At 39.0% G+C, this 13,832-nt stretch overlaps 3 protein-coding genes across 5 annotated transcripts; 1 reads left to right on the plus strand and 2 right to left on the minus strand.

The window, feature by feature from the left end:
• Positions 1–3,184: 3,184 nt before the first annotated feature.
• rhogc (ras homolog gene family, member Gc) lies at positions 3,185–6,329 on the minus strand. 2 transcript variants are annotated; one of them, XM_089130252.1, is made up of 3 exons: positions 5,995–6,329; positions 4,644–4,824; positions 3,185–4,313 (listed from the first exon to the last, which is right to left on the minus strand). In XM_089130252.1, exon 3 carries the CDS (start codon positions 4,288–4,290, stop codon positions 3,715–3,717), a length of 576 nt encoding a protein of 191 aa, XP_088986378.1. In that variant the 5' UTR covers positions 4,291–4,313; positions 4,644–4,824; positions 5,995–6,329; the 3' UTR covers positions 3,185–3,714. The 2 variants fall into 2 exon arrangements, with proteins under 2 accessions (XP_088986378.1, XP_039506046.1); XM_039650112.2 differs by lacking the exon at positions 5,995–6,329 and adding an exon at positions 4,904–4,970.
• Positions 6,330–6,414: 85 nt separating this feature from the next.
• LOC120461644 (uncharacterized) lies at positions 6,415–8,867 on the plus strand. The gene is made up of 8 exons (XM_039649851.2): positions 6,415–6,544; positions 6,652–6,757; positions 6,842–7,006; positions 7,233–7,284; positions 7,523–7,599; positions 7,947–8,000; positions 8,153–8,294; positions 8,509–8,867. The coding sequence occupies exons 1-8, from the start codon at positions 6,469–6,471 to the stop codon at positions 8,608–8,610; spliced, it is 774 nt and encodes a 257-aa protein (XP_039505785.1). The 5' UTR covers positions 6,415–6,468; the 3' UTR covers positions 8,611–8,867.
• Positions 8,868–10,357: 1,490 nt separating this feature from the next.
• Positions 10,358–13,604, minus strand: igbp1 (immunoglobulin (CD79A) binding protein 1). 2 transcript variants are annotated; one of them, XM_039650152.2, is made up of 6 exons: positions 13,317–13,604; positions 12,547–12,861; positions 11,905–12,100; positions 11,695–11,771; positions 11,507–11,616; positions 10,358–11,258 (listed from the first exon to the last, which is right to left on the minus strand). In XM_039650152.2, the coding sequence occupies exons 1-6, from the start codon at positions 13,529–13,531 to the stop codon at positions 11,113–11,115; spliced, it is 1,059 nt and encodes a 352-aa protein (XP_039506086.1). In that variant the 5' UTR covers positions 13,532–13,604; the 3' UTR covers positions 10,358–11,112. The 2 variants fall into 2 exon arrangements, with proteins under 2 accessions (XP_039506086.1, XP_039506085.1); XM_039650151.2 differs by having other exon boundaries at positions 10,358–11,261; positions 13,317–13,603.
• Positions 13,605–13,832: the final 228 nt, after the last annotated feature.

Here is a 13,832-nt window from a genome sequence, read left to right on the forward strand (position 1 = left end):
TTACAGTGATAATAGGAAATTACAGTAACATAGATTGTTTTGGCTTTACAACAGCGCTAGAATAAAGTTATTGTCCAACTAAAGTTAGTTTTGATTGATTGATTCACTTGAGTTGCAGAAATCATTAACTTAGGGGCCGCACAGAAAAAACTTAACACGCTCCGTCCAGCTCATCCGCACAAAACAGTGCCTGGTGGCTCAAGAACGCAAACCCTGAAATAGATTCCAAGGTGCAAGCCTTGAAATTTTTGAAAAAAAAAAAGGTTATCTCTGCGCAGAAAACGCAAACTTAAAACGCAAACTCGCGAAAACGAAGACGGGATGCACATGCGCATCACGTTTATAATAAAGAATTATTTATCGCTTCCGTGTAGCCCGTGTACCAGAATTATCCCGGCAAAGTTTATCTGTAGAGGTAAAGGGAAGGGAAGGAGACCTTCACATGGGAGAAACTACTTGACACGTCGACTCAGGGCCACGTTGTCGTCGTGTCCAGGCGCAGGTCCTTCATCAGATCTGGACTGTGGTAAACCTCGGGATAAGCAGAGAGACTAACAGCGTAGACACCAGTGGCGGCTGGTGATATTTATTTTTGGGGGGGCGCATTTTTTATTTGTATTTTTTTTTTATTGAGGAGGGCAAATAAATACAAAGCAGTACCAAAAACCATGTTGACTACTACTTAAATATAAATGTATGATCTTTATTTACATTTAATACCAATAAAGATGTACCAGAAAGCATGTTTCCTACTTGAACATATTGCTCTCTTTTATATACATTTCATACTAATAAAGAAGTACGTTTGCATTTTTCAGAGAGATGTTTGAGGTCTCTTACCCCCGTTGTTGTCCACAAAACTTCAGTGCCGACACTTTGAAATAAAAGGCAGGGAAAACAAAACAGAGAATTGCTAATATCACATCCAGCCAGCCACCTCCGTTTCTCATAACACGCGCGGGTGAAGCTTCGTGTGTAGCTTCGTCCCCTGTCACTGGCCTGCTGCTGAATTTGTAAATCGGGTTGGTCCGGTCCGAGATCCTTTATCTTTTTTTTTCTTCCAGCGAAAGCCTTGTGAAAGGGTTTTTTTGTAAAAAAAAAAATCACAGAATTTGGATGAACTGCTGCCATTATTTATACAAAAAATGTCGAAATGGTGTCGTCTGCGCGCTCGAAATAGTATAGTAACGGCTCTGGTAGTGGCCCAGAGCGTGAAGTTGAATGACAGGTGACGAGACCAATCATATTGGATAAAATAACGTGAATCAAATTCTGATTGGCCAGGGACGCAACGACTTGCGCCCTGAGGTGAATCTTTAAGAAACCAATTAGAGGCCAGCTTCAGGTCACATGTTGCACGAAAATTTAAAGCCTCACATAGACACCCATTAGTCCGGCGTCCCAATGAAACACATTGAAAAACATAGAAAATAGTTGACCGATTAAAGCCAGTTTTTATTAAATGCTGATGCTTTTCTTACTACCAGCCGGTACATCGTATGAAAAAAATATTTTATTGTTGTATTTTTATATAATTTTTGTATATGTATATTTCTTGATGGGGGCGGCGCCCCAGCGCCCCCTATTGACAAGCCGCCACTGGTAGACACATAATGTAGACGCCATCCTTCTTATGATGTAACAAGTGCATCAGGATTTATGGGAAGTGTTCCTGGTTCCAGCTGACCTATGCAGCCTAACATTAAATTATATAAATCTATAATGTGGTAGGCCTGTGTGATATAGAGTGAACAGCAAAGGTCCACAGAGTCTTGTGGTACGCCATACTGAACTTTTGAATGATAAAACATCTCTTAATTTACTGCTACAAAAGAAAAAAAGGAAGAAATCAAATTATATTTTGAATATTGTTAATAACCAAACTCCATTGTATGGATACCGTCCAAACCCCACTTCACTTTCTACTTCAGTCTTTTAATTGCATTTTCCACATATAAGGATTTATTAATTATTTGTGTATCACACATGTACTACTAACCAACCAACATTTTCTGTAAAGGATAGTGGAACAATTTTTAACAAATGGAATAATTAGAAATAATTTTAACAAATTGGAATAATGGGTCTTGTTGGAATCAATTGTGGGTTAAGATAACACTGAAATGTTACATCATTCATGTATGAGAAATTAACCGTGTGCCAACCAACCCTGGTCTCTCCTACTTTTCTGTACAGTAAAAGACAACCTGTCCCAAAATAAATTAAGCATTCAGGCCTCAACATTAGATCATTACTCTAAGAACAATGCCTCAACACAAATTACACATCCACAGCTGACGGTTTTGTTCATCTGTGAAAGCATTGTGAAGAACGTCAGAGAGATGCAGCTGTTCTTACTTTCTCCCACTTGTTCTCTCATTCCCTCTTTCTCTCTGCATTTATATAAAGTGTTACGAACAAATCTGAGGTCAAAGAACCATTCTGTTATTTTAAAACTGGTTTATTTTCTCATGCAAGTGGAGGTATATTCTTAAACAATAATGACAGTTTCAAGAAATAAAAACAAAAAAATTAGTGTGGTATTGAATATCCTAAAACAAAATCATTGACAAAGCAGCCTTTGGCTAAAAAAGAAACAGCTGGTGTTTATTATACAAAAGGTAGACATTCAATATATAAAATGTAAATGTTGACCCAAATAGAAGCCTAAACCTGAATGTTTGGAGTGTTTGTGTACATAAACCACAGTCTGGATGTTTCTTGTATAACAAAGATGTAAGACAAAGAGTATATCTCCACCAATATGTCTTATTAGGGCACTTCATTGGAGTGTCAACATTCATGATAAAATACAAAATAATACAAATATTAGTGGCACTTCAGATTCAACAACAGGGTTGTAAATTGTGAGGATTCAGGCACAACAAGCCAAATACAAAAATCTTCATTTTTACCCCAAGGGTGTTATAAAACAGCAATATATCCCTTCATTTACAGCTCTAGTAGGAGGCAGGTGAGCTACAGCAGCTCTCAGTACATGTTTAGCAGCCCTTTCAAGCAATAAATGTCAACCGGCACCCAAAGTAGCACCCTAAATGAAATGAGCAGAGGAAGGAGTTTGTGAGCTGTACGGGCTGAGCTGTTAAAGGCACGATGGGATTACACAGCACTTCCTGAGCTGTCAATCGACCCTACAAAGGTCAGAGATCATTAACAGGTAACAATATAGGAAAAATGGCATGTTGTGATGATAAGCATAGGCCATCAAACCTACAGTCCTTTGGGTCTCACATTAACATAGCACGCAAATTAGGAGGATCGCCAGCCCTCATAATTGTGTTACTCATGCGGTAAGGGAAAGACAGCACCTTCATAAGACCTTCGGTAACATTAGATTGAATTTAAACTTTGGTGCATGAAATATCCTCTGAGTGATTAAAATATGCTGGGGGTTTAAGGCATTATGGGAAGGCAGGAGTTGCCAATGCCTGTAGTCCTTTAGACAAATCCACTACAATCCGTTTGCCTGAATCTAGATTACAACACCGTATTTATGTCTTAGGTGATATGTATGTAAAGTTGAAACACACACAAGCACGCAGTGTCTGATTCTTCCTCATTATCAGCCTGTGCACCTATTGCTAACTGTAGTGCAGACAGAGATACAAACAAAAAATGGTAGCAACACACGATCACATGACTAACTTACATTCCACCCTTCATAAAATCTTTCACGCACACATCCTCATGTAGTTATAACAGCACACATTTCTTGGTGTGCTTCTTGGCATTGGGGTAGAGAACAGCCCTGACTGCTTCGTTGAAGACCTCTCTGACTCCCTCCTGCAGAAGGGCTGAGCACTCCAGATATCGCACAGCACCTATGCTTCGGGCCAGAGCGCTGCCCTGCTGCGGAGTGGTGGGACTCATGCCCTGCTCCTTTAGCTTCTCCAGGGTCTCCTTGTCCCCCCGCAGGTCTCTCTTAGTGCCCACCAGCAGCACGGGCACGCCGGGACAATGGTGGCACACCTCCGGGTGCCATTTATGCCTGACGTTGGCATGAGAAGAAGGACTTGCCACAGAGAAACAGATGATGAACACGTGTGTTTGGGGGTAAGAGAGGGTTCGCAGGCGGTCATACTCCTCCTGACCGGCCGTGTCCCACAGGTTAAGACTGACGGCGCGGCCATCCACACAGGTCTGAGTGCTGTAGTTGTCGAACACCGTAGGAATGTACTCGTCTGGGAAGGCATTGGTGGTGTAGGAGATCAACAGGCAGGTCTTTCCCACTGCACCATCACCAACAACAACACACTTTATGGTCTGCATCTTGTTGCCTGGTGCAGGGGTCCCTGAAAGAGAGAGATTTTATACCTATACCTATACATGTACAAGACTTGGCAGATAACAGCTCAGAGTGTAAAACAGCAGATAATGTTAAGATAACTACACAACAGGGAATTCTAAATAGCAGTTTGTCTGTTTAAGTTGACTTCATATTAGCTATTTTTCCAGGTTAACGTTACACCTCTGCAAGCAACAAAGACCCAAAACAAAGTAAAAAATCTGCTCAGCTAGTACGTTAGCAGCTGATCTGTTAAATAAACCCAGCCAAATCTGGGATTTATTAAGGCAGAATCACATAACCGTTGTTAAAAGTATATTTTTAAAGTAAAACTCACTGTGTTTGGGTGGTCTGGAGAGCTGGATGAGTGTTTGCTTTGAGCTGCTCAAGTTTCCATCATCGCAGCGGCAAAGGCGCTTTGCTAACCGACTAGCGGATGAGCCTCACATTAATCAGTTATTAAACATTAGCAAACAATTCCTGAAGGTCTGTATCCACCCGTGACCACCGCTCAAAACCTGAAACACATTGAAAGCCTCGAAATACTTTCATATGAACACCATTTATTGTAATTAAAGCAAATTGTTCTGTGAGTACCGCAGTCCTTTTCTCTCACTGGCTCATTCTTCAACTAAACGGAGACGACATAGAGGAACACGCCCATGTCGCAAGGAATATGGGAAATGTAGTTTCAGAGTAAATTTATGTAGTCAAAAATGCTTATGATTAATAATAAAAATATGAATACAATTTATATTTACACAAGTATTGTTTATGGTAGCCTATTACTTAACTAAATTTAACTAACTTGTATAATGGTTTCAACCAGGTTTCAACACGTTATTTTTTATGACATTATCCACATAGGTGGTCACATAGGCTATGTAATTAAATCAAATCTTAATATGAATGCAGTCCTTTTCTCTCACTCATTATTAACTTATGGCATATATTGCAAAGGCTAATTGAAAATTTTAGAGTAATAACTACACAACATTAGCTAAGTTTAGGTTTTGTCTTTCATTTTGATAAATGCTTTGAATCAACGAAACTGCCTGTAAATGTACTGTATACGTATTACATCAAGAGCAATGTATAATTTTGACGGTTCACCACAAATTAGCTAAATCTCATTTTGTTACAATTTATTTAAGGTTCCTTGTTATAGTTTATTTAAATACTCAAATTAATCAACTACACATAGCCTAGGATTAAGGTTTGGTTAATTGTGTGTAATTATGCATAATTTACTGTTATTAGTATAAGTGGGCTACATATAGCATGTGTTAACAGATACATGGAACATAACATGTTACAAGGACATAAATTAAACACTTTATAATAAAAAAGTGTTACTGCTACTATTCAAAGTGTGATCAGAGGGCTATGTGAACTTTAACCCATCCCTTCCTTTCCTCATTTTCATCTCCCATCATGGCTATCAATAGCCAGGCTATATAGTCATACAATTTCTATTTATATAACAGCAGCCTCTTATCTCATGAGCCACATTTTTTATTTTTATATATATATATTTCATTAAACCTCAGCAAGTAGCCTAGCCTGACCATTTATAAGCTGATCTTCTGAAGCCTACAGTAGCCTATCATGTCCCGTAAAAATGTACACAGGGTGGCTAAGCTGACTATGAGTAAAAATGACTAAAACATCATCAATGTTTAATTTACCTGTACGACTCGTTTGCACTGCAAGGTGGCAGCCCTGCTCTTCAGAAAATCTTCCAGGTTCCTCACATTGTTTGGGTTTCTTGCCTCTTCTGCATATTTGAACCCTTTTCAACAGTGATTTTGAGGACAATTGAGGGGACAACCGTTAGTTCAAGTTTTTCCCATTTAGCACTGCCCTTTAGAATCTACATGAGATATTTACATTTCCCCAAAGACAAAATAAATGTAATTTATCCTGATACTCTATAAAAAGGAGTTAATGCATATTGTAAAAAAATAAATAAAATAGTTACACCAAAGTTCACGTCCACCCCTGCACATACCTGCAAGAGTTTCATATCCAAAATGTGAGTGTTTGCGCATACTCCAGCTCTCACTGTGTTGGGTGTGTGTCAATAAATAACCGAGTCGAGTGCAAAGAGCCTATTATGCAAGTGGCACTGGTGGAATTCAGATGTGTGTGGGAACTAAAAGATGAAGATCTTACTTTATGTGTTTTTCATCTTATTTTTTACTGAAGAGGCAACTGGACAGACTCCAGGTGAACACCGTAAGTGTGTGTTCAAAAGAAGGCTCAAAAGTGGTTGTGTTGTATCTTTTTAAAATGTAATCATGATACATTAGTTGTAAGCTAATACTATAGTTTGTGTTCTTCAGCTGTCTGTCTGAATGTCGAAGACTTCGATTCATGTTTGCGCAATGATCTGCAGTGTGATCTGAAAATTAGCAGATGTAGCTGTGTCGAGAAACAGCCATTCTGTCGGTAATTTACCTTTAGTACTCTAGTCTGCTCTGCAGTTTAAACTTTTGCTTGTTTTGAGATTCACCCCTTCTGTTTTCTGTGTAGGTGCAACAGTAAAGAAGGTGAGTTTTACATTGATGAAAACTGTTCTCAGAGATGGACAGTAGTGACCTTTGCCCTGGTGGCATCTCTGCCCGGCCTCACACTTGCTGTGTTGGTGGGGGTGATTGTTTATGTGATGATGCTGCAATCAAAGAAGAGCCACACAGGGTGAGAATGAAAAACACAACTCTAGCTTTAATGGAGATAATAATTGCTTTATTGATTTTGAAAAGCATATGGTACATGTCTGTCTAACTTACATATAGTCTGACTTTATAAGGTTAATTAAGAAATATGACCTACAGCCCATGATGCTCTAAAGTAATTATTTTGTGTTACGCCTAACAAGTAATTCATTCTGTCATTTTGTGCATGTGTGTGTGTTTGTGTCCAGTGGAAAAATGAAGACACCCTTCCCTGGAATGAATTCAGCTTCTGATATGAATGTGAGTAGGCTTAATGTGTCTTGTGGTGAAAAACAGTTAATGATTAATAGTAACACTAGGCTACCATAATCTTAATCAGAAATGTGAAACCATCTGGTAATACCTTTGAACGTCATAAAATCAGCACAACAAATCATAAACAGAGCATCACACAGATATATCAACTTCCTGAATGGTCTGCCAACTATTAAGAATGCATATTTACCTTTTTTTTCTGCCTTTTGTCTTGCTTTCAAAGGGTCAACCTCCCCCTAACATGAGACCTGTACAACAAAATCCCATTCCCATGACAGCCTTGTCCAACAGGCCCAATAGGTGAATTTTAACCCTTCTGATGAGGATTATTATTATTTCAAGGCAATACACTAAACCATTGTTTTTGCACTGTTAATGCATTTTTATTCCATAACAATCCATTTCGGTGAAAAGAAAACTACAAATCCAAAATACACATTTAAGTGATTATTTTGTTGGCAGCATGACTGCATTTTGGCATTTTTATGTGTTGTTGTTCTCCATTGATACAACACTAACTCTCAGATAATCTGGCACATTTAGCATATAATTAGAATCAAATAACATTGTTGCATGTACTGTAAATGCTTATGAGACTGAAGAATTAAATAATTTGTTGATTCATGAAATTTACATTGCCTCCACAGTATGTACAATGGTATGCGTGATCCTACAATGGGAGGTCCTCAACAGCCCTACAGGTAATTCTATTATTAATTATAATATAAGCTCATACAGTTTCACAACAGACTCTCTGGCAAAATATGCTGTCTGTGTGTCTCTGTGGACCAAAAGGGAATTTCATTTGCATGTCATGTCCTTGTGTTTAATTCAGTGATTTTTGTGATTGTAGCAATGGAGCAGGTCGGGGTCAGATTGTTAAAAACCCTTATGCAAGAGATTCATCCAGCCGAAATCCCTATGAAGACCACAGCCCTTCGGCAGAGCACAACCATTACAGGCCACATGCCCCTTCAAACACATATGAAGACCTGGTATGGTTCACAAATGTACCAAACATTTTAATTTCAGGAAGAGATTGGTAAACGTTTATAATCTTCTTTTTCTTTTTTTTCCATGGCACCAGAGAGCCTATTATGGTGCATTATACAACACATGAGCAATTTAGAAGCTTGTTCTGATAAGAGAATATGAGCTCACTGTGAATGATCAAAGGTCTAATTCTCCTGCTCTTAATTGCTCCGACAGACACAGAACCGGACCTATTCTCCTGCTCCACTCTACGGTTCTTCCGATCAAGGAAACCTCCGCAATGGATTCCCACGACCCCAATTAAACCTACAATTATAGAGCTATTTTTTATTTATTTACATCTAATCATTATTGGATCTGATCAATTTTGTCATTATTTCTCAAGGTTAAATTTAATTTGTGGCTCTTTTTATAGTAATCATTAACATTTATTCATTTAGCAGAAGCTTTTATCCAAAGTGACTAACAAATGAGGAACGCAACAAGCGATTCATCTCAAGTTTCAAACATCATCCAGAATTGAACATGCAGGAACCGGTTGAGAAACGGTGAAAGCACAGCAGAGTGTATTTATTGTCTAATGAAATAAAAATAAAAAAAGCTTAAAAGTGTTGCCAACGTGTGCTCTATACTCGAATAGTATTTATGTTTGTCCTGTAATATAAGGTTTAGATATACAGCGGTGTGCAAAACTATAAAATTACTTTGGAAAAAGAAAACCCTTGACTTTCATTTAAACATGCAAATAAAGTTTTAAGATTTTGAACATGAAAAATAAAAAAGTTATACAATTATACTATGTGCCACACAGGATATTGAACGGGAAGATGAGCATGAAGAGTTTGCTGAACTGCGATTCACAAAAAAAATCAAGCAATCAGACTCCTGAGGTGAGCCTCATGTGACCTGGGCTGAGTTATTGCAATAACAGACAGTATTTATAATATGGAATAACTATACACTTAAGTGCAAAAATTTGAATTTATATGCCAATTACCAGGAGCAATTAGCCTGACTTCGCCATATCAGAATATCTGGTCAGATTATGAGTCTGAGACCGCTCGGGTAGGGCTTTGATCATGAGGCGTGAAAAAAAAAAAAACCTCTGCACTCAATTGGATAGTCGGACAGACCTACAACCAATCAGAGCAACTCATTAAGTCAAATACTTTGCATAACATAGTTGTCAACAACAGAACTTACTTATTTTAGAAGAAGTACAAAAACGAGTTGCTTCTTTCACTTGGTCCTTCATAAGTGCGACCAAAGGAGAAACCTCAACGACCACATGCTTTTCATTACGTCCCATCTTCTTAACTTGCGGCCGTCAGAGCCAGCTGATAAGTTACACTTTTGCCGAATATCTTTCCGATCGACAAATGCCTTGATTGCAGTTTTCTGTTTGTCTATTAAAATGAATGACCTGTCGATTAATTTTAAAAACAGACGAGAAACCAGTTAGCGCTCTTTGATAACGTGATGATTACGTCCCTGCAGATCACCTGTCCATCATCGTATAAAGCCCGCCCTGGCAATCTGATTGGCCCGATCATTTTTTGCCTGATCATTACTCCTCAATGGATCGAGTCCAGACCATAGACTGTAAAAAAATCCAGACCGAACTTCCCGAACAAAAAATGTTGTGGTCGGAGTTCGGGCTGGCATCCAGGCTAAAGTGCAATATCATTATGCTGCGATCAAACTCTTCAGTGCTGTATTTTAATGCACATTGTAGCATTTTTCTTATATTTTTATGAGCCAGTTAAATGACAGTAAAAAGCTGTCTAAAAAATCACACCCGCAGACGTTCACCACCCGAACATTTTTTTTAAAGATGTCTAGCTTTAAAACATTGATTGCAACATGATTATGGTTAATTGGCCAAAATTATGGTTAAAATTCAGGAATTTAAGTGAAATTCATTTTTCAATTCAATACATTTCTCAAATTGTTATGCTGACACTAAACTTATACTGAAATGTTTCGTATTAAACTACAAAACAAATGCATCAGTAGACGTGGCAGATATATAATGTGACAGGAATAAGATAAGACTGTTAACAGATGATTTTTCTTTATGTTTACTCAAGAACAGGAGGTCGACCGTACAAAGATTTTTCCTAAAGAAAAGCAAAATTGCCTGATACAGCAATAAATAAATGTCAGAATAAAAAGGCAGTCTAAACAATTTGTTCCAATGTCCTGCAGTTTCTTCAGCAATTCTGATCCACATATTAAACAGTGTCACAGATCCATGCAAGTGCTGACACTGGTTCTAATTGCTCTTGTGGAAACTTCTTCGCTGAAGTAGCTCATCTGAACCAGACAACGAGGCCTAGCAATATCTGCAAATGGTTAAAGAACATGCAGTCTTAACCGACTCCGAATCAAACAGCACATAAGGTGTAATTACGTGGGTGAAGACATCTTTCGGAGTCGACCGATTTTGACTTTAAAAGCTAACATGTACAGGGAACACTTCTGTAGAAATCTTGCACTCAAAACAACATCCATGAAAAGGCAAACATTTAATCGTGTGGGAAAGAGTGATGTGGAGCGATGCAAGGACGCCCAAACTTCCATCTCTACAGATGCCCAGGGGCTTAAGGTCTCATTTAAGATTTCTTTAAAGACATTTAAAAGAATGTCAGCTATGCTAAATCGGTTTAGAAAAAAAAGTAACCAAATGAACGAACCACTACCGCGCCACTCTCTGTTGTGTGTCCATGTCACATTGGCAGCATTGGGATGTTTATTTGTGGGAACCGAAAGGATGCGTGTGTGTGTGTGTGTGTGTCTGTGTGCGTGCGTGAGATTAAATCAGCCCATGTTCTTGCGGTTGCCATATCCTCTCCGGTGAGTGTCCTTCCAGTTGTCCCAGTCACGTGCCTTCTGCAGTGCCTCTTCGTCATCGTTCTCTTCCTTCCTCTCTCTTTCAGCTCTCTCATCCTCATCTGCCTCGCCATCTGCTGTGGAGAAAAGACAGAGGTGCTGAACTGAGTAAAAAGGCAAATCTCTCCTCAGTTTTAGTCCTATAAACTGAACACTAGGCCTGTCAGGGTTATGGATTGTTGATCTAATTGCAATTATTTGAGATGGTTTTGACAGGCCTACGGAACACTTCTAATTGAATTTAAATTAAAGACATTGATTCTATTTATAATTTTAAATAAAAGATGATGTCCTGCAAAAGCACTCATGTGTGTGTAAGCACCTGCCCTGCGTGGTATGCCCTGGTCAGGTAAACATCCTTGCCGTCGGTGTTGGTCATACCATTCATCCACTGTCATGGTGGGAAGACTGGGATATCCCTCACCAAACACTCTGCAATACAGTCAAAAAAACACACACACTAGTACTAAAGCACTGAACTCCACAGGCACACTCCAAATGCACACGTACTTCGCCTGCATAGCATCCTTAGTCAGGATAAAAGGCTTCATGGGCGGTCTTTTGGGTGGGGATGGCTGGGGGTTGCTCTACAGAGACAAACAATTATTAGTAAGGCTGTCAATCAATTCAAATTTTAAATTGTGATTAATCTTCTATGATTTTTCGCAGTAATTCAGAAGCGGATTTGCATAAACACATTAGACCGTGGCAATGAAATACCTGCTTGAAAAGCTCCATCCGTTTGAGGATCTCGATCTCCTGGTTGATGGAGTCGATCTCCTCGAGGGCTAGTGTCACCCACCTGCGCACGTGCAGCAGGTAAAAATCTCTCACCACCTCTTCATCGGCTGAACCCGATTCAACTACTCCCCTGATCTCACTCAGCTTGGCTTCTGTCTCCTTACGCTGATTAAACCTGGAAACAACTTAGTGTAAACATGCCACATGTTTCCACAAAAATATTAAGCAGCACAACTAGTTTACGACATTGATGATAATAATAAAGTGTTTCTTGTGCAGCAAATCAGCATATTGATTTCTGAAAGATCATGTGACACTGAAGCCTGGAGCAACATTTGCTGAAAATTCAGCTTTACCATCAGAGAAATAAAATATATTTAAAAAAAAACAACAACATAAAATGACATGTTAAATTTAAAATTACATAATTAAAAGAATATTTCATTTTCTTTTACATTTTTTTCCAATCAAATAAATGCCTTGGTGAGCATAAGAGACATTTAAAATGATCTTACCGACCCCAAGCTTTTCAACAGTAGTGTATATAATATTAATAAAAAATGTTATTGGTGTACCCTGGACATAAATACATGCATGTTACCAAATTCAATCCCAACCAACCTCTCGATTTTGGCCTGTCTTTGTGTTGCCATGGCGATAAGGTCTGGCTGTGACATTGGCAATGGCACTGATGGATTTGTGCACTCCTCAGTAGGAGTATCTGTTGTGTTCTCACTGGCTCTGGGCAGCTGAAAGCTACATACGTCATAGTCCTTGCACCTCTGGAGGAAGTCCCTGAAGTAGACGTGGGCTGCCTGCACATGATCCAGCCGCTTGCTGGGGTTCACTTGTTTCATGGTGAGCGCTCCCAGTAGAGCCGGCAACAGAAGATACTTCAGGTCGGTTGTAGAGATCTCCTCCAGGGCCTCATTATGACTACCAAAAAATAAAATTCAATTAATACAGCACTTCAGAAAGTTTTACATGGGCTGTTTCATAGGGACCAATTTATTTATTTGAGCATTAGAGCAATACATTAACATTACTTGCTTGTAATATCTCATGTGACGTATCAGTGATATCATGAATATCTCAATCCAAATAAGAAAACCAATGTCGTCTTTTCAGAGTATAACGGAGCACACAGCCGAGTAATACAGTAGGAATTGGGCAACAATACAACTAGTTTTGCAGATTAATGTACTTTTCTGTTTACCACTATAAGTTACAGTAAAACTAAAACGCACATTGATGACTAGACGAAAAAAAAAAGCTCCCATCATAATCAGCACTTCGCTCGCTTGTAGTGCTTTGACCTCAACATTTATTATAAAATAAGCATTTGAAATAATCGTTTCGAGTGCGTGTGTGTGTGTGTTGTTCTATCTAACCTGAACAGGTTCAGCTGATTGACCATCCTCGTCGCCTCCTCCAGTTGCCCGATGGCGCGCTTCACTTTCACCTGCACCGCGGTGGAGCTGCTCGACTCGTTCGTGGTGTCCACCTCATCATACAGCTTCCAGCCTCGATCCAATAAATCCGACAGCTTAGGAGCATCTGAACCACTGGGGTTTTGTGTACTGTTTGTGTCTTCAGCAGCCGCCATTTCTCAAAGCGTTTTTAAGACCCAACTCGGCTTCCGTCTTTTCCTGTTCTCAGCGTTTGTATCCGGTCGGTTTCTAGATGCCGCAGTTCTGACGACTGACTGTGGATGTCAGCAGAGATCAGTGCTTATAATAGCCTAAGTTACCTCTTTAGATAACAAACAGATGTGATCATCATTAGCATTGCAATAAATAAATGTGAAATTTGTATAAAATAATATAAAATGTAATTCAACTTAACTTAATAGCATATTAGTTGCATATAATTTACAGTTTTAAGGCATTCATTTATAGATAGGCTAG

The sequence above is a fragment of the Pimephales promelas genome, chromosome 4, assembly GCF_988280905.1.
Source record: "Pimephales promelas chromosome 4, fPimPro1.hap1.1, whole genome shotgun sequence".
Classification (NCBI taxonomy): domain Eukaryota; kingdom Metazoa; phylum Chordata; class Actinopteri; order Cypriniformes; family Leuciscidae; genus Pimephales; species Pimephales promelas.

Bases quoted from the DNA above. Each gene is read 5' to 3' on its own strand.
- rhogc (XM_089130252.1), bottom strand. From the start codon at position 4,290: ATGCAGACCATAAAGTGTGTTGTTGTTGGTGATGGTGCAGTGGGAAAG.
- LOC120461644 (XM_039649851.2), top strand. From the start codon at position 6,469: ATGAAGATCTTACTTTATGTGTTTTTCATCTTATTTTTTACTGAAGAG. The intron at 6,545-6,651 runs GTAAGTGTGTGT...TGTGTTCTTCAG, and splicing joins ACAGACTCCAGGTGAACACC to CTGTCTGTCTGAATGTCGAA. The intron at 7,007-7,232 runs GTGAGAATGAAA...GTTTGTGTCCAG, and splicing joins TCAAAGAAGAGCCACACAGG to TGGAAAAATGAAGACACCCT.
- igbp1 (XM_039650151.2), bottom strand. From the start codon at position 13,531: ATGGCGGCTGCTGAAGACACAAACAGTACACAAAACCCCAGTGGTTCA. The intron at 12,862-13,316 runs GTTAGATAGAAC...ATTTTTTGGTAG, and splicing joins AATCAGCTGAACCTGTTCAG to TCATAATGAGGCCCTGGAGG. The intron at 12,101-12,546 runs GTTGGTTGGGAT...AGTTGTTTCCAG, and splicing joins AGACAGGCCAAAATCGAGAG to GTTTAATCAGCGTAAGGAGA.